Source organism: Meles meles, chromosome 6 (genome assembly GCF_922984935.1).
Source record: "Meles meles chromosome 6, mMelMel3.1 paternal haplotype, whole genome shotgun sequence".
Lineage (NCBI taxonomy): Eukaryota > Metazoa > Chordata > Mammalia > Carnivora > Mustelidae > Meles > Meles meles.
This window is the reverse complement of record NC_060071.1, coordinates 89294859-89319677: the sequence shown is the minus strand read 5'-3', so window position 1 is coordinate 89319677 and position 24819 is coordinate 89294859. Positions and strand designations below refer to the sequence as shown.

General features: G+C 37.6%; 1 protein-coding gene across 1 annotated transcript in view; it reads right to left on the bottom strand.

Moving 5' to 3' along the window:
- BRMS1L (BRMS1 like transcriptional repressor) overlaps positions 1-23233 on the bottom strand; it is a 33537-nt gene extending 10304 nt beyond the window's left edge. The window contains exons 1-4 of the mRNA XM_046010425.1: positions 22976-23233; positions 19519-19609; positions 15364-15491; positions 13743-13822 (exon numbers count right to left, since the gene is read on the bottom strand). Coding sequence (XP_045866381.1) covers positions 13743-13822; positions 15364-15491; positions 19519-19609; positions 22976-23117 — 441 coding nt within the window. The 5' untranslated portion in view covers positions 23118-23233. The remainder of the gene's footprint in view (positions 1-13742; positions 13823-15363; positions 15492-19518; positions 19610-22975) is intronic.
- Between the last annotated feature and the right edge of the window lie 1586 nt (positions 23234-24819).

Here is a 24819-nt window from a genome sequence, read left to right as displayed (position 1 = left end):
AAGAAGCTACTCTACCCAACTGAAAATGAGAACAAAATCTAGCAAGAAAGACATAAAGGGAACTTCTAGGGTGACGGTGAAAAGACACCCCATGAAGACAGAGATGCAGCTGGCCTAGAAAGCATCTGAAGGAGGGCACAGGATGGAGCAGGACAGGGAATCCTAGGGGTACAGGGGATGCTCCTTGGGGACTAGCTGATGCATTTGATCACATGGAAAACAGCATGAGGGGGCTTTCATAAATCTGCTAGAGTCTCTGAAAAGAAATGACAAAACTAAAAATAAATAAAGCAATTATTAATTCCAAAGCTACAAATAGAGTTGTAAAAAAAAAGGAAGTTTCAGCCTTGTATACCTCCTGGCTCAGTAAATAATATTTATAACTACAACAAAAACAAAAATTGAGACATTACAGTATTGGAAAAATGGGATGAGGGAAATTATTATGGAGTCTTCAGCTTTCATAATAGAAAAACAATAGATAATATCTAAAACTGATATTATTGGGGTACCTGGGAGCTCAGTGGGTTAAGCCTCTGCCTTCAGCTCAGGTCATGGTCTCAAGGTCCTGGGATCAAGCCCCACAACGGGCTCTCTGCTCAGTGGGAAGCCTGCTTTCCTCTCTCTCTCTGCCTGCCTCTCTGCCTACTTGTGATCTCTCTCTGTGTGTCAAATAAATAAATAAAATATTTTTTAAAAAATAATAAAAAAAATTTAATTAAATAAATAAAACTGATATTATTTAGAACTATGAGGACAAATTCCAGAAGGAGTAACTACAAGAGTTAGGTCATTGCTGCTGGAATGTAGAATTTAGAGATGGGAGAGGGGACCGCTGTGTTTCATTTTAAGCCGGTGCCTGCATAAATACGTATACATATTACCCGCTAAAAGCAAATGTTTTAAAAGAGTATTTAGACCTGTAGGGAAATCCTCATGAAATACTGCTTATAAAACAGGATAAAAAAGAACAGGATAAAACAGGATATAAAACAGTACATAGGAGCGCCTGGGTGGCTCAGTGGGTTAGGCCTCTGCCTTCCGCTCGGGTCAAGATCTCGGGGTCCTGGGATCAAGTCCCGCATTGGGCTCTCTGCTCGGCAGGGAGCCTGCTTCCCCCTCTCTCTCTGCTTGCTGTTCTGCCTACTTGTGATCTCTCTCTGTCAAATAAATAAATAAAAAAAAAAAAAAAAGAATAGTACATATATATAGTCATACCAGCTTTGTGAAAAGCAATTATACAAAAATGCACAAACTTAATAACAATGTCTGCTGCTTGGTAGATTATGGTTCATTGTATTTACTTCTTTAGACTTATTTCTCAAGTTTTCTGAATACTTATTAATGTTATAATCACAAAAAAAAAAAAAAAAAAAGGAACAGATAACCAAAATCAGAGCCCTGAAGAGCCTCAATTTTCTCAAGAACTGGAATTCTAACCCTGAACCCTCAGGGTCTGAGACCTTGCTACCACCTGCTGTCAATCTTAACACTCATCTCCAGCTCTGTGGGGAGGCCTAAATGAGATAACCTAAATAAAGCATCACCACCTGTCCCAGTGTCTGGCACACTGTGTATTCTATAAATGTGATTTCCTTCCTTAATTTAACACAAACCATCTGCTGCCTCGATTGCCTCTGTGGTTTTCTGGCATACTCTCTGATTGCATACCCATGTGAACAAGTCTAGTCTCTGGTCCTTGCCCCTCTTTCTATCTGCTGCTAATCAAACTTACTTTGACAATTGGCAGTGTGTCTCCCTTCCTTCCACTTCCCCTGCCTCTCAGTTAGCTGTATATGAGCCAAATGTAAAACTAAGTAATAAACAGATAAAAAGCCCTGAATAACAAAGTTCAGATTTAATGGTAAATTGCATGAATGACTAGAAAGATCAAAGGATTTCAGTTCTGGTTCTGCTGCTCCTTAAACATGTGACACTAAGCAAATTATTTAACCTCTCTGAGCCCCTCAGTTAACCTAGTCATAAAATCAAGATAATTCCTATTTCATAAGGCTGTGGTAAGGATTAAAATGAGAGTGAATATAAAATCCATAACACTCTAAATATAAGTTCCCTTCCAACCTTTATTTCCTATCTAAAATGCCCTTGAACTACTGATGAATATTAATTATATAAGTAAACAGACCATTTACAATATTAATTCTATATTAGCACTAAAAAAAAAAGCCATAACTAAATTAGAAGAAACTTATATAAACATTTAACATGTCTATGGAGGAGGGAAGACTTTCAAAGCTGAAAAATGATGGAAAAGTGGTGCCTGGGTGGCACAGTTGGTTAAGTGGCCAACTCTTGATTTAGGCTTAGTTCATGATCTCAGGGTGATTAGATCGAGCCCTATCTTGGACTCCACACTACTTGGCAGGGAGTCTGCTTGAGATTCTCTCTCCCTCTCTTTCCCCCTCTGCCACTCGCCCCCATGTTCTTACATGCACTGCTCTTTCTCTCTCTCTAAATCTTTTTTTTGAAGATCTTATTTATTTGAGAGAGAGAGAGAGCTGGTGGGAGGGGTTGAGGCAGAGGGAGAAGCAGACTCTCCACTGATTAGGGAGTGAGATGCAGGACTCGACCCCAGGACCCTGGAATCATGATGTAAGCTGAAGGCAGACACTTACCTGACTGAGCCACCCAGGTGCCCTAAAATAAATGATTTTAAATAAATAAATAATAATTTATTTTATTTTATTTTATTTATTTATAAATTATTATTTTAAATAAATCATTTAAAAATGATGGAAAAGAAAGAATATATCAATATATTTGTCAATATATCAATATATTTGTCTAAGTAAAAAATACTACTAGAAGATACATTGCTGACTTTTATTTCTGACAATATAGTAGACGAGATATCCTCAAAACAAAACATAAAAATCTCAAAACAAAAACAAAACTTCCCAACACACCTAAACAGATGTTCAAATAAAATACGACAAACATCTTTTTAAAGGTTAGTTAAGCACTTTAAAAAGTAAGAGATATCCCTGAGAACCAAAAATAAGGAGCCGGAGACCAGCAATGCTAACCTAGTGTTGAAGCTATGGTTTCCTTGAGGATGTTCGCTGGTGTTGATAACCTAGAGGAATGGGTTTTAGTGGCTATGTGGGAAAAAGAGAAAGATCTTGGGCCTAAGCAAAGTGAGGAACAAGAACTGGGATCCCTGCATAGCCCTGAAGGGTTATACCTTCAAAGAAAAGGCAGACTAGAAAAGATTCACCTGAGGGAAATTCATTTGTGTTGGTTAGGCAATAAATGAAAAAAAAAAGTTTTTCCCGAAAATACATCATCTTAGGCCTGACCTCTGCATATTTGAGATTCAAATGTAGATTACCTGCATCTTCTAGGAAATTCCAAGCCAAAAAACTAAAGCAGTCATGTGCTGTTGGCACACCAGGATGCCTAGCTAAAACAAGCTAGCAGAAATAAAAGCAGATACTATCTTAAGAACTACATCCTCTGTCTAAGGCTCACAGAATTCCTACCAGGAAATCCTGCTATAGTCCAGAATTATGGTATAAGGAAATAAGCTATAAGGTTTGGCAGAAATTTGAAGGAAAAGAAAGGCAATATTAGACTCTGAAGAACTTCAGGCAATATATTGAGTAAAAAATATGAATTAAAGGGCGCCTGGGTGGCCCAGTTGGTTAAGTGTCTGCCTTCAGCTCCGGTCTTGATCCCAGGGTCCTGGGATGGAGTCCTGCATCGGGCTACCTGCTCAGTGGGAAGACTGCTTCTCACTCTCACTCTCCCTCTGTGTGCTCTCTCTCTCTCTCTCTCTCTCTCAAATAAATGAAAACCTTTTTAAAAATATGAATTAAGTATAAAGAAATATGGAAGACAAAATGTGGACTTACATATGACTAACTCAAGTTCCAAAAGAAGGAAGCAGAGGAATGAAAGAAAGGCAATACCAGAGAAGATAATATCTGAGAAATGTCCAGAACTAATGGAAAACAAATTCTCAGATTCAGAAAGCACAACAAATCCAAATAAGGAGAGACACAATAAAGAATGTGGAGACACACAATAAAGAAACTGAAGGGACACCTGGGTGGCTTAGTTGGTTAAGTCACTGCCTTCGGCTCAGGTCATGATCCCGGAGTCACGGGATCGAGCCCTGCATCAGGCTCCCAGCTCCACGGGGAGTCTGCTTCTCCCTCTGTCCTTCTCCCCTTTCATGCTCTCTCTTTCTCAAATAAACAAAAAAGTCTTTAAAAAATAAACTGAAGAAGAACAAAGAAAAGAATGTTCAAGTAGCTAGTAAAAGGTAGGAGAAAAGCTACCTACAAACGACTACAGATTTCTAAGCAAATTTTGGAAAATAAAATCCTAAAAATTTCCTTTTAATGAGGAAATAATTATCATCCTACAATGTTTTACCCCCTAAACCGTCCTTCCAGAATTATTACAAATAAGCTATTTTAGACAAGTAAAAACTGAGTTTACCACCAAGGGACTCTCAGTGAAGAAATGCTTATGATGTTCAAGAAGCAAAAAAGGAACTTGCAAGAAAGAGTTGCAACTCAAAAACAATGAACAAAAAATGAGTAAAATATGCATAAACCTAGAAAGAACTAAATCAATGAGATCAAAATAATGCTTCATTTGAAGGGTAAAAAGGCAAATGGAACTAAAGGACTGAAAACTATAACTTGTACTTTGGAGGGAGTAAGTAGAGAGGTCAAGTGTCCTTTATAATTCAGGAGGAGGAAAGAATTATTAATTGATTCTAATGCAGATATGCATACTGAAAATTTAAGCTAATCATTAAAACAAAGAATATTAATGCATGATGCAATTTTTTTTTAAGATTTTTATTTATTTATTTGAGAGAGTAAGCAAGAGAGAGAGCATGAGCAGGGGGAGGAGCAGAGGGAGAAGCAGACTCCCTACTCAACTAGGAACCTGACACAGGGCTCAATCCTGGGACTCTGGGATCATGACCTGGGCCAAAGGCTTAACCTACTGAGCTACCTGTATGATGAAATTTTTAAAACTCAATAAATCACACAAACCCAGGAAAGGTCAGGAAAGAATAAAAAAGGATAAAGCAGATAAAATAGAAAACACAAAAAAGGATGGTATTACATAGCAAAATAATTACTACAAATATAACTGTACTAAATTTGCCAATTAAAAGACAGGGTTTCTTTCTTTTTTTTTTTTAAGATTTTATTTATTTATTTGACAGAGAGAGCTCATAAGTAGACAGAGAGCAGGCAGAGAGAGAGAGGAGGGAAGAAGGCTCCCTGCTGAGCAGAGAGCCCGACGTGGGGCTCGATCCCAGGACTCTGGGATCATGACCTGAGCTGAAAGCAGAGGCTTTAACCCACTGAGCCACCCAGGCACCCCTAAAAGACAGGGTTTCTTAAAATAGTTTTTAAATCAATGACTGTCCTATTTATTTACAGATAACATGCCTAAAATATAGACTATAAAAAAGTTGGAGGAGAAAAAGAATAAAAAGTCTTTTATTAGGCAAAGGGTACCTGATTGGCTCAGTCAGTTGAGCATCCAACTCTGGGTTTCAACTCAGGTCATGATCTCTGGGTTGTGAGATCAAGCCCCACATCAGGCTCCACACCCAAAGAGGAGTCTGCTTGAGATTCTCTCTCTCTCTCCCCCTCTCCCTCCGTCCCCCACTAAAATAAATAAATCTTAAAACAAACAAACAAAAAACTTTGGGCGCCTCGGTGACTCAGTTAGTTAAGCTTTTACTTTCAGCTCAGGTCATGATCCCAGGAGAGTCCTGCATTGGGCTCCTTGCTCAGCAAGGAGTCTGCTTCTCCCTCTGCCTGCTGCTCCCTCTGCTTGTGTTCTCTCGCTCTCTGACAAATAAATAAATAAAATCTTAAAAAAATTAAAATTAAGAAAAAAATTTTTATCAGGCAAATACTATGATAAATAAAACAAGAATAGCTATTTTAACTATCAGACAAAATAGACTTTATGACAAAAATCATTGTTACAGAGAAAGGTGCATTTAAAAAGGATAAAATGGGGGCACCTGCATGGCTCAGTTTGTTAAGTGACTGCCTTCAGCTCAGTCATGATCCCAGAGTCCTGGGATCAAGTCCCACATCAGGCTCCCTGCTCCTTGGAGAGTCTGCTTCTCCCTCTGACTTTCTCCCCTCTCATGCTCTCTCTCACTGTCTCTTTCTCAAATAAATAAATAAAATCTTTAAAAATAATATTAATAAAATAAATAAATAAAAAGGATAAAATGTGGGGCGCCTGGGTGGCTCAGTGGGTTAAGCCTCTGCCTTTGACTCAGGCCATGATCTCAGGGTCCTGGGATCAAGCCACGCATTGGGCTCTCTGCTCAGGAAGCCTGCTTCCCTCTCTCTTTCTGCCTGCCTCTCTGCCTACTTGTGATCTCTCTCTGTCAAATAAATAAATAAAATCTTTTAAAATAAAAAAATAAATAGGATGAAATGTTATATTTATTAAAAGATACAGAAATTCTAAAATGAGTTTGATAATATAGCCTCTATATACTTTATATACATATACATACACATAAAGCAAAAGCTGATGGAAGTATAAAAAGATATGAGAAATTACATATATATATAAAGCAAAAACTGGTAGAAATATGAAAAGATGAGAAATTAATAATCCCATTTATAATAGCATCAAAAAGAACAAAATACTTAGGAATAAACTTAAGGAACTTGCATATTAAAAACTATGAAACAGGGGCGCCTGGGTGGCTCAGTGGATTAAGCCGCTGCCTTCGGCTCAGGTCATGATCTCAGGGTTCTGGGATCGAGCCCCGCATCAGGCTCTCTGCTCCACGGGGAGCCTGCTTCCTCCTCTCTCTCTGCCTGCCTCTCTGCCTACTTGTGATCTCTCTCTCTGTCAAATAAATAAATAAAATCTTTAAAAAAAAAAAAACAACTATGAAACATTGATAAAAGAAATTAAACACAAATAAATGAAGACACTCCATGTTCTTAGACTGGAAGACTTAACATTGTTATAAAGTTCATAATAGTATCCAAAGTCGGGCACCTGGGTGGCTCAGTGGGTTAAAGCCTCTGCCTTCGGCTCAGGTCATGATCTCAGGGTCCTGGGATCAAGCCCCACATCAGGCTCTCTGCTCAGCAGGGAGCCTGCTTCCTCCTCTCTCTCTCTGCCTGCCTCTCTGCCTACTTGTAATCTCTGTCTGTCAAATAAATAAATAAAATCTTTGAAATCTTCAAAGTGATTCACAAATACAATGCAATCTCTTATCAAAATCCCAATGGAATTTTTTTTATAGAAATAGAACAAAAGCCTAAAATTAATATGGAACCACAACAAAAACCCAAATAGCTAAAAAAAAAAAAATCTTCAGAAGGAATAACAAAGCATCACATTTCCTAATTTCAAAATACATTACAAAGCTTTAGTAATTAAAACAGTATGGTACTGGCATAAAGACAGGCATATAGATCAATGGAAATAGAGCCCAGAAATAGAGACCCCAGAAATAAACCTATGTACATGGTCACCTAATCTTCAACAAGGGTGCAAAGAGTACATAATGGGGAAAGGCTAGTCTCTTCAACAAATGCTGTTGGGAAAACTGGCCATCCAGAGGCAAAAGAATGAAATCTGACCCTTACCTTATGCCTTACCTTACACCTTAGACAAAAATAAATTCAAAGTGGATTAAAGTTTTTTTTCAAAGGTTTATTTTTGAGAGAGAGAGCATGTGCACACGATTGGGGGCAGGAGGCCAAGAGAGAGAGAATTCCAAGCAGACTCCCTGTTGAGGGTGGAACTGACAGGGTGCTCAATCCCATAACCCTGAGATCATGACCTGAACTGAAATCAAGAGTTGGACACTTAACTGACTGAGCCATCAGATGCCCCAAAACAGATTACAGATTTAAATGAAACTATAAAACTCCTAGAAGAAAATATAAAAGATAAGCTTCATGAAATTGCTCTAGGAAATGATTTCTTTAATATGATACCAAAAGTACAGGCAACAAAAGCAGAGAGAGGTTAAGTGGGACTATATCAAACTAAACAGCTTCTGCACAGCAAAGGAAAAATGAGGGTGGAAAGGCAACCTACAGAATGGAAGAAAATATTTGAAAACCAAATATCAAAATATATAAGGAACTCAATTTAAAAATTAGCAAAGGATTTGAATAGACCTTTCTCCAAAAAAGACCTATATGAGAAGATGTTCAACATCACTCTTCATCAGAAAAATGTAAATTAAAATCACAGCATGGGGGGGCACCTGGGTGTCTCAGTGGCTTGAGCATCCAACTCTTGGTTTCGGCTCAGGTTATGATCTTAGGGTCACAAGATTGAGCCCCGTGCTGGGCTCCACACTCAGTAGGGAGTCTGCTTAAGATTCTCTCTCCCTCGTGGCACCTGGGTGGCTCAATGTGTTAAGCCTCTGCCTTCAGCTCAGGTCATGATCTCAGGGTCCTGGGATTGAGTCCCACATGGGGCTCTCTTCTCAACAGAGAGCCTGCTTCCCCCCTCTTCTCTCCTTGCCTCTCTGCCTACTTGTGATTTCTCTGTGTGTGTGTCAAATAAATAAATAAAATCTTAAAAAAAAAAAAATTCTCTCTCCCTCTCCTTCTGCCCCTTCTCCTACTCAATTGTGCACATGCTCTCTCTCTCTCAAATAAGTAAGTCTTCTTTAAAAAAAGTCACAGTGGGGCACCTGGGTGGCTCAGTGGATTAAGCTGCTGCCTTCGGCTCAGGTCATGATCTCAGGGTCCTGAGATCGAGCCCCGCGTCGGGCTCTCTGCTCCGCAGGGAGCCTGCTTCCTCCTCTCTCTCTGCCTGCCTCTCTGCCTACTTGTGATCTCTCTCTCTCTGTCAAATAAATAAAATAAAATCTTTAAAAAAATAAAAATAAAAAAAATAAAAAAATAAAAAAAAGTCACAGTGTGGTATCACTTGACACCTATTAGTAAGGATATTATCAAAAACAATAGATAACAAGTGTTGGTGAGGATATGGAGAAATTGAAACCCTTGTGCACAGGTAGAAGGAATGCAAAATGGTGTGTTTACTATGAAAAATAGTATGGAATTTCCTTAAAAAATTAAAAACAGAACTATATGATCCAGCAATCTAACTTCTGAGTATATGCCCAAAATAACTGAAATCAGGATCTCAAAGAGATTTGCACTCCTATGTTCACTGCAGCACTACTCGCAATAGCCAAGATGTGAAAAACAACCTAAATGCACATTGAAGGATGACTGAATACAGAAAACGTGATATATACATACAATGAAATATTATTCAGTCTTTGAAAAATTAGGAAGTCTTGCCATATGCTATAACATGGAAGAACCCTCAGGACATTATGCTAAATGAAATAAGTCAGTCACATAAGAACAGATATTGCATGATACCACTTATATAAGGTATACAAACTAGCCAAACACATAGAAACAGAGTGTAGCCAAAGGCTAGGTAAAAAGGAAACTGGGGAGTTGCTGTTGGGTGGGTATAACGATTCAGTTAAACCTCATGATTAAGTTCTAGAGGTCTGTATTACAACAGTGTACACCAATAGTTAACAATATTGTATTGCACATTTAATATTTGTTAAGAGGGATAAAACTCAATGTTAAGGGTTCTTACCACAGTTAACATTTTTTTTAGGGGCGCCTGGGTGGCTTAGTGGGTTAGCCTCTGCCTTTGGCTCAGGTCATGATCTCAGGGTCCTGGGATCAAGCCCCACATCAGGTTCTCTGCTCAGCAGGGAGCCTGATTCCCCCTCACTCTCTCCGCATGCCTCTCTGCCTACTTGTGATTTCTCTCTCTCAAATAAATAAATAAAATATTTTTTAAAAAATTTTTTTAAAGAAGAAAGTAAGAATAAAGAAAAAGATAAAAGAAATTCCATAGGAGATAAGTTTTGGCTGGGAGCTCTGGAATCATGAGCATTCAGTCTCCAGGACTATACCATCCTTTTTGATCAAAGGAATCCACGACAGTGGATGTGCCCTGTGGGGCATCTCATTATTGGTACCTTTGGCCCCCAGATCTGAAATGATGAATGACTTCACTATTGTGAAAAGAACAATATGTGGATTTTCTTAGGACATGAAGAAAACTAATAACAAAGAAATAAAGGAAGTATTAACAAATCCACCATCACACAGAGAATTCTCACACACCTCCCTCAGTAATTGAAAGATGAAGCAGACAAAAAAATAAGGAAACAATAAGTCCATACTTCTATAAATAAATAAACTGAAAGTGTTACAAAGAATGAGATATTTGCATAGTTTCAAAGTACTTCTCCCCAAAATACTTATTAATCACAATGTGAAAAAAAAATAAGTGTACTTAGAGAAACCTGGAAGAAACCACTTAAATCAAGTGATCAAAGTATGTATCACCAATAATGGTACATACCAAAATTGTGTGATGCCTGATAGAATTCAGTGAGAAGAACACATCACTACTGTGATATTTTTTTTTTTTTAAAGATTTTATTTATTTATTTATTTGACAGAGAGAGAGAGAGAGATCACAAGTAGCCAGAGAGGCAGGCAGAGAGAGAGAGGGGAAGCAGGCTCCCTGCTGAGCAGAGAGCCCGATGCGGGGCTCGATCCCACGACCCTGAGATCATGACCTGGGCCGAAGGCAGAGGCTTAACCCACTGAGCCACCCAGGCGCCCCCACTACTGTGATATTCTTACTGAGAGACAAAACTCACTTCTAATCATGAAGAAATTGCAGACCAATTCAAAACTGACATTCTAGGGGCACCTGGGTGGCTCAGTGGGTTAAGCCTCTGCCTTCGGCCCAGGTCATGATCTCAGGGTCCTGGGATCGAGCCCCGCATTGGGCTCTCTGCTCTGTAGGGAGCCTGCTTCCTCCTCTCTCTCTGCCTGCCTCTCTGCCTACTTGTGATCTCTCTCTTAAAAAAAAAAAAAAAAAAAACTGACATTCTATGTAATAACTGGACTGAAATTTTCAAATTTATAAAGATTATGAAAGTCAAGGAAAGACTGAAGAATTGTTCCACATTGAAGGAAACTAACAACATGACAACTAAATGCAAGGACAAAGACACTAAGTGATTCTAAACTGGATCTCTGCTATTAAGGGTGCTGTTGGGACAACTGCTCAAACTTATATGAGGTCTGAGCATTAGATGGTAGTAACATTAGTGTACATTTCCCATTTTTGATGATTGTAGAATCGTTATACAAGAGAATGTCCCTCTTCTGTTGTATTGAGGGGTGATGGGGTATCATGTTGCCAACTCGTTCTCATATTCACCAGAAAAGTTCTTTCATACTTTCTTACAACTTTTCTATAAGACTGTTAAAAATATATATGATGAAGGCAAGATGTACTAAGCACTCATGGAACAAGGGACGCCTGAGTGGCTCAGTCAGTTAAGCACTCATGGAACTGATGACTACAATCTTAAATATATATTTCTATGAAAGAGAAAAATATGGGATATTCTTAACTCATTTTATGGATCTTGAAATCAAATCAAGGACAATATGAGACTTAAAAATTAAATCTCACTGACAAACATAGAAATGAAGCTTCTGAATAAAATATTAGCAAACTGAATCTGATAATTCACGAGAAAAATAATGATTCCAGGAATTCAAGGATGGCTTACCATTAAAAAATACATAGGGTGCCTGGGTGGCTCAGTGGTTTAAGCCTCTGCCTTCGGCTCAGGTCATGATCCCAGGTTCTGGGATCATGCCCCATATTAGGCACTCTGCTCAGCAGGGAGCCTGCTTCCCCCTCTCTCTCTCTGCCTGCCTCTCTGCCTACTTGTGATCTCTCTCTGTGTGTCAAATAAATAACATCTAAAAAAAAAAAAAAAAGAAGCACTCCCTTAAAATCAAGAACACAATCATGATCTGCCTTCACTCCTTCTATTGCATGATGTTCTATCAGTGCCACTAAGACAAGTAAAACGAATAAAAGGAAGATCAGAATGGAAGAAACAAAGTGCCATTTTTCACAAATGACATTTTTCACAAAAAAATCATATTTTTCACAAATGACATAAACTGCCATTTTTCACAAATGACTACATAGAAAAATCTAAGAATCTGTAATTATTAGAATTAAGAGGGGTAGATATGGTTGGATATAATATCAATACACAAAAATACTTTTTATACAGCAGCAGGAAATAAACAGTCATTTCTTAAAAGATATTACTAAACAACAAAAAATTTTAACAAGTGTAAGAAGAGCAAAGTAAAATTATCAGTTTATTGAGATATTAAGACTTACTAGACTAAAAGCAGTAAAGAAGGTATTATGCTACCAGTGCAGAAATAGTCAAACAGATGAATGGAACAAATTAAATCAGCTAGAAACAAGCTGCCATGTAAATGGACATTTGATGTAAGAAAGAGACGGGGAGAAAAAGGATGGAATTGCTGATTCATGGTAAAGCAATGGAGTATAGAATAAACAGTGTTGACATTACCATCCAAATGCAAAAAAAAAAAAAAAGATCCATACTTTATATCATATGCAAAAATTGGAGGTAGGTTAGCAATTTCAATGTTAAAAAGCAAAATTTCAACCTTTGAAAGGAAAATATGTCTTTTTTTTAAAAGATTTTATTTATTTATTTGACACAGAGAGAGAGAGATCACAAGTAGGCAGACAGAGAGGGGGAAGCAGGCTCCCCAGAGTAGAGAGCCCAATGTGGGGCTCGATCCCAGGACCTTGAGATCATGACCTGAGCCAAAAGCAGAGACTTAACCCACTGAGCCACTCAGGCACCCCAAAAATATGTCTTTTTACCTCAAAGTGGGAAAGACACACAAAGCATGTATCATAAAGGAAAGATGAAAAATTCAGCTACATTAGAATGTACAACTCTAGTTCATCAAGTCATCAAAAACAGTGAAAAGACATCCCATTGCCTGGGTAAAAATATTTGCAAAGCATATAACCAGCAAAGCATTTGTATCCAGAATATATAAAGAACCTCTACAGTCAATGAGAAAAACACTAAAAGCCCAACATAAAGGCAAAAGAGTTAAATAGGCACTTCTTAGGAAAACAAATCCAAACAGCCAATAAACATCAAAAAGTTGTTTCATCTCAGTAGTAATCAAGAAAATGAAACAACAATTCCATCATTTTTATATCTATCTACTCTTAGTATTTTAATAATTTACAGATATAGTAAAATAGCAAATCAAGATAAAAATCATTAATCTCTTATTTTTCTTATGATCTTGTCTAGGTTATATGAAAAGTTATCTGCAAAATCAACAGTGGGTTTTTAAAACACTATTCAAATAAAGAGAACATAGAGAAAAATACATCTGTTTTTCACCATAGAGAATTCTGCCCTGAGATGTGGAAACAGCTCTGGAGAGTCAGATTAACAGTAAGCCCAAAATTCTAACTGTACCACTAGATTTTTTTAGTCTTAACTTGAATATTAAACTAATTGCACTAATATTTTCAGCAATGCCAAATGACATGATCATTACAAAGTCTTTTTAAGGTAACAGTTGCAAAATTAAAATTATCTTAGTACTTTTCTATTGTCCCTTCTTTGGGTCCTATTTCCAATAGACCTTCCACTGCAGCTATATTTAAAAAAGAAAATTCACAAGTGTTAAGCTAAAGTACAATTTAATTTTGTTCATTTATTTTATTTACTTTTTTAATTACTGCACTCAGAAAAAGACTTAAAGAGTTGAAATTAGCTGAAAAGTTAAGTAAAATAACAGTACCTCACAATGTTGGCGAGAGGCTTGAATTTCACATTCATATTTGTTCTTTACAGATTCTAAGCAGAGCTCTCTATAGATTCCTGCAACCAAACACAATCACTCTGATTATGTCATCAGTAATGAGATTCATGTTCACTTCCCTACAGGAATTCTGTCTAACTGTATTTTATAAGATGAATCAGGAAGAAACTGACAAATGATTCTAGCTTTATCTTTAAAAACTAAAAAGGCTCAGTTAAAATATATATCAAAGCAGACTGGAGAACTAAGAATTTAAGAACTAGGAAGAAACTGCACTGCAAATTTTAGTTTACTTCATTCTTGTGAAGAGCACTCCTAAAGTATTTGATAGAGAATGATCAAAATGAAAATAAAACTCCTTTCCTGTGAAAAGTCAAAAGACTTTTGACAGTCTTATGGATCCATGACAGGATACCATAACCAACAAAACCACTATTTTTTAACTATTATTTATTTTCAGAGTCCAAAGCTTCCAAGAAGATTAAATGTATAAACTGATAACAACAAAAAGCATAAACTGATACGATGTTTGAATGCTCCTGACAGAGCCTTATCTAGAGAATGGATGCTCAAGAGAAGTTACTTAAAGCTACCAAGACAGTATTATAAAATAGGCAACATGGCCATGCAAATACATCAAAAAAAACAACCAAACACAGAGCTTCAGATCTATATACCAAACTCCATGCCACAGTTGACCCTAGAAATGTAGTCCTTTCTTGTATGGTAAAGGCATGTGACAGATATCTGGAACTAGGCCATTAGCTATACATTCACTATAGCTATACATTATTCTTTGTACAATCAAAAATAAATTAGGCCACACAGTAAAAAAGTGAGTAAGTGACTCAAGTAGTATTTCCTAAATATCCAGTAAGTCTCACTTATTTCTTTTAGACTGTCAAAGAAAATTAAGGACTTATTTCCTTTTTAGGGTGTGCTAAGCCAGTATGCAAAGACAGCAAGTATCACATCATCTACATATTTAATATTAAGCATTTAAGAACAAAATTTGGCCTAAGGTAGATTTATACAAAAAGAACTTATAATAAAGAATGCCTTAGGCATTACATAATAGGTACAGGAGGATCAGTTAGTGTCCCCCCAAAAGAAAAAAAATCAGCATTTCCGTTAGTGAAAATTCAGTTTTAGCCTAATTATGAAAAATCGTAAGTGATCTTCAAATAGATATATCCCTTGTCATGAGTGCTAGAACACAATTCTGAGGCTGGATCCCAATTACAAACCAAAGACTGAGTACTTAAATTGAATCTCAATTTATCTAACAAGAAATTAAACTGAAATAGTAACAATTGCTCTTAATAAAAGTGTCATGTTTCTAATTGTTTTACATGTGGAAGTATCTTCTCAACAACACTGCGAGCAATCTGAGGACTTTTTTTTTTTTGATCCCCCCACAACAACAGAGGAAAGCAAGAGGCATTTATTAAATAATTGTGGGCCGATTGACTGAAATACTCTGTTCACTGTAAATATATTTGTGATTTCATTAACAGGAAACACTCACTTGACAAATACCTTTCAAGTCTAGTGAAGAGTTCATATTCTACTGTATGGAAAAGATGTTTCACTTTCCTACCTGCTACCTTTGTACGAATTTGCATATTTTCTTGTAAAGTTGCCAGTGGTTCCAAATATTCTGGTGCTTTTCCAGCTATGACTTCTTGTAGTTTTGCATCCACCTGACTTAATCGTTCTTTATAAAGTCTTAACAAAGCAAAAATTAAAATATTAATTTTAAAAGCCCAACAAAGGCTAACAATTTACCATTTCTATACATTCTCTCTTCCTAATATCGTTCATATTCTAATAACCTAACAAATGTATTTTTGTCTTAATCTCAAGTGAAAAACTCAGTTACATTATTTGACTTTATGCATGTAATCACAAAGTAGGTATTTTTCTCTTTTTTTTGATATATCATTCTTTAATGATTAATTCACAGTACAAAAATACAATTAAGATACTACTTTTTTTGCACTCTAGATTTCTGGTTTTGTTTTAACTGCAGGACAATAAATCAGTTCTAAGCAAAAAGTTTATTTTGTCAAAATAGTTAATTCCCTGGTTTCTCTCCATCATTCCTGAAAAGGAGTCTGTGTTCTATTCGGCCTACATGGTTTTTACAAAGAAAGAGAATGATGGAGGTAAAAACCAAAGGCTACAGAACTTGTGATCTGCATAACAGTTTGTCTGGACTGGAAATGAAGAAACTAGAACAAAAGGAGTTGCTCGGTGATTGGGAAAATGAACACAATAGGAGACCCCTGTTATTGTATTTATGAATTTACACACAAATGCTCTAGTTTGCCAGCTGTCACACTAATAACTTTACCTTGATTATCAATGACTTGAGTACCTGAGACTACTCATTGTTTATTTGTGGCAGTAATCCTGCAGGATGGAACTCTTTTTAACCGGAAGATGTTTACACTGTCCTTCTCTATGAAAGGTACTTTTAATCCTGGCTTTGTGGCATTTTAAAGATATGCTAAAATTTTCAAAGCAGATTAACAATTTAAGATCACTGAGGCATCTGGGTGGCTCAGTCAGTAAAGCACCCGACTCTTGATTTCCACTCAGGTCATGATCTTGGGGTTGTAAGACCGATCCTACTTATGATTCTCTCTCTCCTTCTCCCTACCCCTGCTCGTGCACACACTCTCTCTCTCTCTCAAAACAAAACACAATTTAAGATCATTTTGTAAACTCTTTTGCCATTCATTACATTCTCATAGGTGAAGAATGTGTCATAAGGAAGGCATGTAGTAACTGCTGCAAGAAACCACTGATTATGCTTGTAGGTGTTTGTATAATTAGCAGTTGGCTTTTGAAAACATTACAGTACCTGGCTTTCATATTAAAATTCTCCTCTTTCTTCTTGAAGATATAAACCAATACAATTAAGACAATTAGGGAGTGGGATGGAAATGGGTTAAATAGGTGATGGGGATTAATAGGTGCACTCATTATGATGAGCACCAAGTGATGTATGGAATTGTTGAATCGCTACATTGTACACCTGAAATTAATAAAACACTGTACGTTACCTGGAATTAAATAGAAACCTTAAAAAAAACCAAGATAATCAATATTGGTGTTTATAACTGATAATTAGCATAAAGATTTATATGACGATTCTGAAGAAAATGAGCCAGTTTGGGTGTTAATACAATAAATTTTTTTTAACAAAAAAAGGAAAAATTATCTGAGTTAACTGCCAATAATACATTTTCATATCTGTGTTAAATTTTTCTAAAACTCAAGATACACTGATAAATGAATGTGTAAAACTACAACATGATACTTACAGTTTTTGAAATCATAAATACAACTTTAGGCAAAATGCTAAAAATTTCATGCAAATGAAGACTGAACCTAAGAAACATCAAACTTAAAATATTGATAAGGTATCTCTAATAGGTGAACAGCAGCTTAAATGAATAGGATATGTGAATTAATAACAGTTAACTACACTTTTAAAAGAGATTCCTCAATTATCAGCATGATTTCAACAACCTTGAAATTCAGATACTAACTCATCAAAGGTAAGAATCATGAGTTCCTCGCCAACAACCACAATACTATTCAGAGTAGAATCCCAATTCATGTTTATTGGCTACAGACATTGAAATAAGTGGAAACTCAGGTGGTTTAAGTTCCTCCATCTTTTTAACAAGGTAGGAGAAACTTCCACCAGTCTACAAACTGCAAATGGTGTATTTTTGCCCTATGAAAAGAGTGCTAGAACCAGAGAAGAAGGATAACTTGTTGTTGAAGCAGGATAACTTCTTATTGTGGTTCTTCTATTATTATTATATTTCTCACCTCTTCTAAAGAGGATTTGAGACAGCTTACAGAGATACACAGTACAACAGGATAAAAATAGCATTGAGGCAGATGAAAAAATAAGATAATTATAAACCTAGTGCAAAGATTAATTATTTCTAAAATATATTTTTGAATACCAATTTCTTGAGAAATAATCCTATTAATAGTGGTAATGGGTCTACTTTTAATACTTTCTGAGATGAATGAGGCTGGTGGGGGGACCTGGTTTATGGTCATAATGAGCCATGAAAAAGCAAAAATCAAGGCAACTGCCAGCCCCAAGATGAACAAGATTAGGCTTAAAGAGTGACTAGCTGCAAAGTGTTCCTTGGTAATATCTTATACTAGAATTATACAGTACTCTTCAGTTCTTGGAAAACCCTAAAATATATTTTAAAAGTTCAATAGGTATATCTTAATTAATTATAAGAGAATTATTCATTCATGGCTTACCTATACTAAAATACAAAAACACAAATTTGCTTCCTTTTTTTCAGAATGATCCTGGATGAACTCTCCATGCTGCCCAAATAATGGATCCTCTGGGGATCCAAACTAATTTCAATTTAAAATTAATAATGTAAATCTTTAGAATAAAAAAATGATACTATGTTTTTTCAAGCAAAAAATTTTAAACTTTGGATTCGTTATATTAATTTGTTGCACTAGCTTGACACATGTATATATTCACCTCTCATACCAATGAAAGTTAAGACCAGAAATGGCATAAACAGCAGGATTCATTTAGTAAACAAATCTGTCCCCTTTTAGTCTGGCAATTCCAGATATTAAGCATGTTTTCATCTCTTCTTTGGGCCTTTCTAGGGAATACGCATGAGAACAGAGTAAGTAGCAAAATTATGAAGAATTCATGAAGAGCCAGCTTCTGAATGAATTAGGTTGTCCATATTCTCAGAAGTTTCTTTCATTTACAATTCCTAATAAGTTGTTATGCCCCATGACTCTGCCAGCAAGTTTCAAAGTAAAAGCTCACCCTTAAGATTTTTTTTTTTTTAATCTGCACCTGCATCTATTCTGTTTTCTCAAATCACTGGGGCCCATTCTTGTGTAAGCAACTGCTCATAAGAGTTCAGGTATTATGAAGAAGGGGTAGAAAATAGTATCTAATAAGCACCCACTATGTGCCAGCCAAGACTAAGAATTTCACATACTGCTTATAAAATCCTTACAGTTAACAATAAAAAAGCTACTACTATACTTTTTAATCTGTGAAGAAAGCCTGGATTCAGAGGCTATACTTTTTCTACTCCACTATATTTCCTCCAAAGTAATGTGCCTTATGGAAGGAACACCAGAGTACTAGGAGGCAGAAGGCCTGGCTTAGTTTTTCATTTTCTGATGAACTGTGGGCAAATCACTTCACTCCTCTGAGCATTAATTTTCTCACAGGTAAAATGGAGATAAGGCTATCTTCCAACATTACAGAGTTGCTGCAAGGAGCAAACTAAATAATGTGAAAACATGTATATACTATCCAATGTTAATATAAACAAAAAGCACTATACCATTCTTGGGAAATATTTTCTTATTCTAAAATTCTAAAAAAAAAAAAAAAAAATTCTAAAAATGCTGTCTTTATCCAATTACCTAACAAAGAAATGAATGAAGCAGATTAGAACGAAGAGTGCAACAAGTCAGGGAAAACATTTTAATACCAACATCCATATAGAAATGTTATTATATCCCCCACCAAAAACCTGCCTCAAAATCCTCAGTTGAGTTAATGAGGTCTTCAGGAGGCAAACCACAGTTGAAGCCTCTTTCAGATTGGTCAGTCCCATAAAATACAAAAAAGGAAAATACTTCAGAGTGAATAATGTGCTAATATACGAGTGACATGATTGAGATTCAGTGACAAAGACCTTCTGATATCACTACTTACTGATCCTTGAGATCGGTAAACTGTTTTTCTAGATTGGACATTTCATCTAAACATTCCATTCTTCTTCTTTCGCAGTCTTCATCATCCATTTCTGTTAATAAAAGGCAAATAGCAAAGAAAAAATTAATTTTATGTTCCAAATTATCTGAATGTTAATGAAAATAGAAAAAAAAACCACAACACACACCAACTATAATATGAAATTAGATATGCAAGGCCTATATTCAGCCTTAAGAGAAAATAAGTATTTATCCAAAATAATTTCCACTACAGACTTTAACCTAAAATATAAAAGAGAATTAAAGCTGACATCAAGCTATACCATATGAAGTAATTAATCCACTTTTGGGGGCACCTGGGTGTCTCAGTGGGTTAATAAGCCTCTGCCTTCATCTCGGGTCATGATCTCAGGGTCCTGGGATCGAGTCCCACATTAGGTTCTCTGCTCAGCGGGGAGCCTGCTTCTTCCTCTCTCTCTGTCTCTGCCTGCCTCTCTGCCTACTTGTGATCTCTCTCTGTCAAATAAATAAATAAAATCTTAAAAAAAATTAATCCACTTTTGGTTTATTTTCCATCAACTCAACAGAACTTAAGCACCAATATGATTATGTCCATGAAAGGACACTGCTCAAAAACACTTTTGGAATTCTTCTTTCAGAACTGCTTATGTGACTGACTTGCTGGTCACATAAAAAGAAAACTAATCTCATTCTGTTTACCACAAGATATCTTGGTCTCTTACTCATATTCTCATTGTTACCTCTCCCCAAATTATTGTCAGTAAATGATAAAAAGGAATATGAAGAGAAAAACAAGCAAAGTTTTGAAAGAAAGCAACTGTTAATTACCAGCTCTCTCCTATTTTCCATATCTTCTATTTTTACATCACATATATTCAACACTTCAAAATAAGTGAAGCACAAGATGATCTGCCTCTTGATCTGCATCAAATAAACGTCAAACTATGAGAAAGAGTTAAATTGTGTGCAGTTATCATACAGCAAGAAACTATAGGGTTCATTTTTTTTTTTTTTTTTACTTTCCTAAACAGATTAAAATTATTTCTGGCTCTTAATAGCTTACTCTTTGGCTATTTAAAACTTGGTCCCTCAAGATGACTCACTTCCCAGTATCTCTGGATTGTAGAGTGTTTTGTTTTGTTTTATTTTATAGCTTTAGGACCTGCTTAGTGCCAAAGTTTGGGAAGAATAAAACTATGGAAGTTTAACATAAAAGAAATGGCAGAAAAGAAATGCTTTCACAAGAAGCAAACCACATAATTTATTTAAATAATGTCTTTGCATTTAAAAACTTGAGTTTTTTAGTTCAAATTATTATTACATTCTTCAAAATTAAGTTGTCCATTATTTTCTGGGATGGATAAAAATCAATGAAAAATCAGAGCACCTGGGTGGCTCAGTGGGTTAAGTAATGAAAACCACTTTGCTCAGGTCATGATCTCAGGGTCCTGGGATCGAGCCCCACATCAGGCTCTCTGCTCAGCTGGGAGCCTGCTTCCCCCTCTCTCTTTCTACCTGCCTTTCTGCCTACTTGTGTTCTCTGTCTGTCAAATAAATAAATAAAATCTTTAAAAAAAAAATTAATGATCACAAAAGCATAAAAATTAGGGAGAATTTTTAAAAATTAATGTCATTTTGTGAGATCCTAGATCCCATCAAAAAAAACAAAGAACACTTGAAGATCAAGTGTTTTACAGATCTAGGAAATGTATTCATGTACACCCTAAATGTTATGTTCTCATTGCTTACTTTTGAAATGGCTAGGCAGGTGACCTCCAAATTATGCTTCCTATCCCAGGCAGGTTCTAATGCCACATTTCCACCTGTCAGTTGACACTGACTTAAATATACCACCATCATCTCAAAAGCAACATGTCTGAAATACTCTAACTTTCATCTTGATCTCAAATCTTTCACTTTTCTATTTCTATGCATGCTGTTACCATTCTCCTTGTATCTGAGGTTTTCCTCTTTTACCTTCATTCCTAAACTTGCATGTATCAATCCTGTTTTGTGCTTTTCTTCGAAATCTTTCACATCTATATCTTCTTTTTCTTTTCCAGCTCAAATCCTTCCCCCACCAAAACTGGTTTCTCATTCTTTTGAATAAGCCTTAAACTCTAGCTGTTGCACTTTTTCTTATATTCCTCCCAATCCAACATACGACCCAATCCAAATTCTAGCCATTCTTCAAGTTAATTAAATAATCCCACTTTTTTCAACTAGCCTTTGCTGACCACCCTATTCTGAAAGATTTCCTCTGCCTCTGAAATACTATAGCAGTTTACAGTTAAGTATTCATTTGGTAGTTTGAGTATCAAGTACTGATTTATGACAGCTGTTTAACTGAAATCAGATCATAACTATTTTTTTTATACCTCAACACTGAGTGGTGCCCAGTGCAGCTCAAGGAAATCACTCATAAATGCCTATTTGGGGAATGACTAACTTATTGATTGAAATTATATACTTCCATGGAGATTTGCTTTGAAAGAGAAACCTGAAAAAGAGGGTGTCAGGGCATTAACAGACTGTCATCAAATCCTTGCTTTACATGACCAAAATCAGGCCAAGACAAAGAAGTTTAAGTTTCATCCTTATCATATGGAAAAAAGAAAAAGAACCCAGGCAATCACATATTCCATTTCTTTTTTTAATAACCATCCTAAATGTTTGCAAAATTGACCTATGATGTTAGTCTGCCTTCCGACCCCAAAAACCTGAAAAAGCCCAAAATTATTAAAGATTGCGGGGAAGAAAAGATTTGGAAAATCTCAGAGCTGCCCCAAATCAACCAATTTATAAGCATATGAAGACCCAAAACCACCCCTGATCTAGGGCTCTTCTCAGTCTTGCAAAGTTCAGACAGATGCCGTAAATGGGACAGCTCCAAGTCAGCCCCCGCATGAGCACTGATGTCAAGTGCTGACTGACAGGCTGACTCGGAAACTGAGATTAACAAATTCTAAACCAGCCAAGAGTAGGCTCAAATCTAACTAACCTCGGCCCTGACAACCCGCCCATGTTGAGAAGGGCTGTAAAGATAAAAATAAGAAAAGAAGTCGTGGTCTGGGGCCAAGGGGCATTTCCAAGGTCTCCCAAAAAGCTGCGGGGTATTCCCGGCTTTGGTCCACAGCCCCCCGCACTGCCCGGAGGTCCCGGGGCGGGTCCGACGGCGAGCAGGACAGCACAGCGTCCCGGAGCTGGGCAAGCCCAGGCCCGCGCCCGGTCCCGCCCCGCCAGCAGGGACCCGCCTGGAGCCAGGCAGCGCCCCACGACGAGTCCGGGTGCTGCCGAGGGCCGGGAGCCAGTCTCCGCCCCTTCCCTCTCTCCCCGCCCCGCACTCCCAGCAGGACGCAGCTGCCCGGCGTGCGGAGAGCGGCCTGTCTTGAGCCCAGCGCGAGGGCTCAGGGTCCCGGTCCCAGAGGGTTGCACACCTGAGCTATCTCCATCCTCGGAGACCGACGAGCTTTCCGTGTCCTCGTCCTCCGAGCTGCTCCCCTCGTTTTCAGCGTAGTCCACCTCCATCTCATCGTGATGGTTTGTCTCCTTCTTATCCCCTCGGGAATGGACTGGCATTTTCCAGCCGCGCCGTCGCTTCCCACTCCCGGCGCCCAGCCCAGCCACCGCCGCTTCAATGAAGGGCGCGCCAAACGCCCCGACCCACCCAGCGGCCGAGCGAGTTCTGAACCCCCTCAGCTCCTCCCCGCCCCCGGCCCGAGCCTCACAACCTAACCCGCAGGCTCTGCGCTGGGAGCTCTGCCATTGGTGGAGGCAGTCCTTCGAGCCGGGGGGGTGGGGCTTGCCCTGCTCGGGGATGGTTGGTTGCCCGTAATTACGGCGCGGCGTTGCAATGCGCGTCGGTAGTCGTAGTCCTTACTACTCAGACCTGCAGGGGCTGTCGCCTTCCAAGCTGCAACAACCCCGGTCACTTCTTGCTTGTGGACTTCAAGTCCCACAAGGCACAACAATTGACAGACTCGATCGCAGTTTATAAACTAAACAGAAACAGATTGTGTGAATTTGGTCTGTATTTATTCTTTTCCCGCCAAGTGATTGCCCGAGCTCCCTGGCTATCCAAGATACTACTGTCAGATGTGAAAAGGTCTCTTGCCTGAGGGTGTTCCTCCTCGTTGAGCCTGGAGGAACTGGAGAATTTCTCTTTTACCTAAGGACATTTATTACCACTAATAACCTATTATATTTAATTAATAACTACGGTCGATAATTTGCAGTATGTTGCACAAAAATCTTTAAGTCTTGAAACATTTTCCTGAAACATTCTTGAAACATTTGCAACCAATAATATGGAAGGGAAGGAAGTTTTATCTTGACATTTTCATTTGGTATTGTTTTGCATTCATTTTTTTACTACATACAGCATGCAGATGGAAGCCACCAGGCTTGATTTAACTTGAGTTTCCTTTTCTAAGATTTTATCTATTTATTTTTGCAAGAGAAAGAGCATGAGCAGGGGTCAGGGGCAGAAGGAGAAGCAGACTCCTTGTTAAGCAGAGAGCCCAGTAGGGGACAGATCCCTGGACCCTGGGATTATGACCTGAACCGAAGGCAGACACCTAACCAACAACAGAGCCACCCAGGTCTCCTTAACTTCAGTTTTCAATGAAAAATACATATCTGAATCAATAAAATGTTCTATTTTCTTAATGATAGGTAAAATAGACAAGGAACACTCAGTAAATATCAATCATAATAAATCATTAACTACTTTTACCCTGTATTAAGTCCCCTGGTAAGCTCTTTACATTAGTCATAGCGAGTTTAATTCTCAGTTTAATAGTCCTGAGGTACGTACTATTATTATCCCCACTTTGCAACTAAGGAAACTTAATTTGCAGACAAATCTAAAAACTGTGGTTTTTTTGTTTTGTTTTGTTTTAATTTATTTATTTTCAACGTAACAGTACTCATTGTTTTTGCACCACACCCAGTGCTCCATGCAATACGTGCCCTCTCTATTACCCTCCACCTGGTTCCCCAACCTCCCACACCCCGCCCCTTCAAAACCCTCAGGTTGTTTTTCAGAGTCCATAGTCTCTCATGGTTCATCTCCCCTTCCAATTTCGCTCAACTCCCTTCTCCTCTCCATCTCCCCATGTCCGCCCTGTTCTTTGTTATGCTCCACAAATAAGTGAAACCATATGATACTTGACCCTCTCTGCTTGACTTATTTCGCTCAGCATAATCTCTTCCAGTCCCGTCCATGTTGCTACAAAAGTTGGGTATTCATCCTTTCTGATGGAGGCATAATACTCCATCG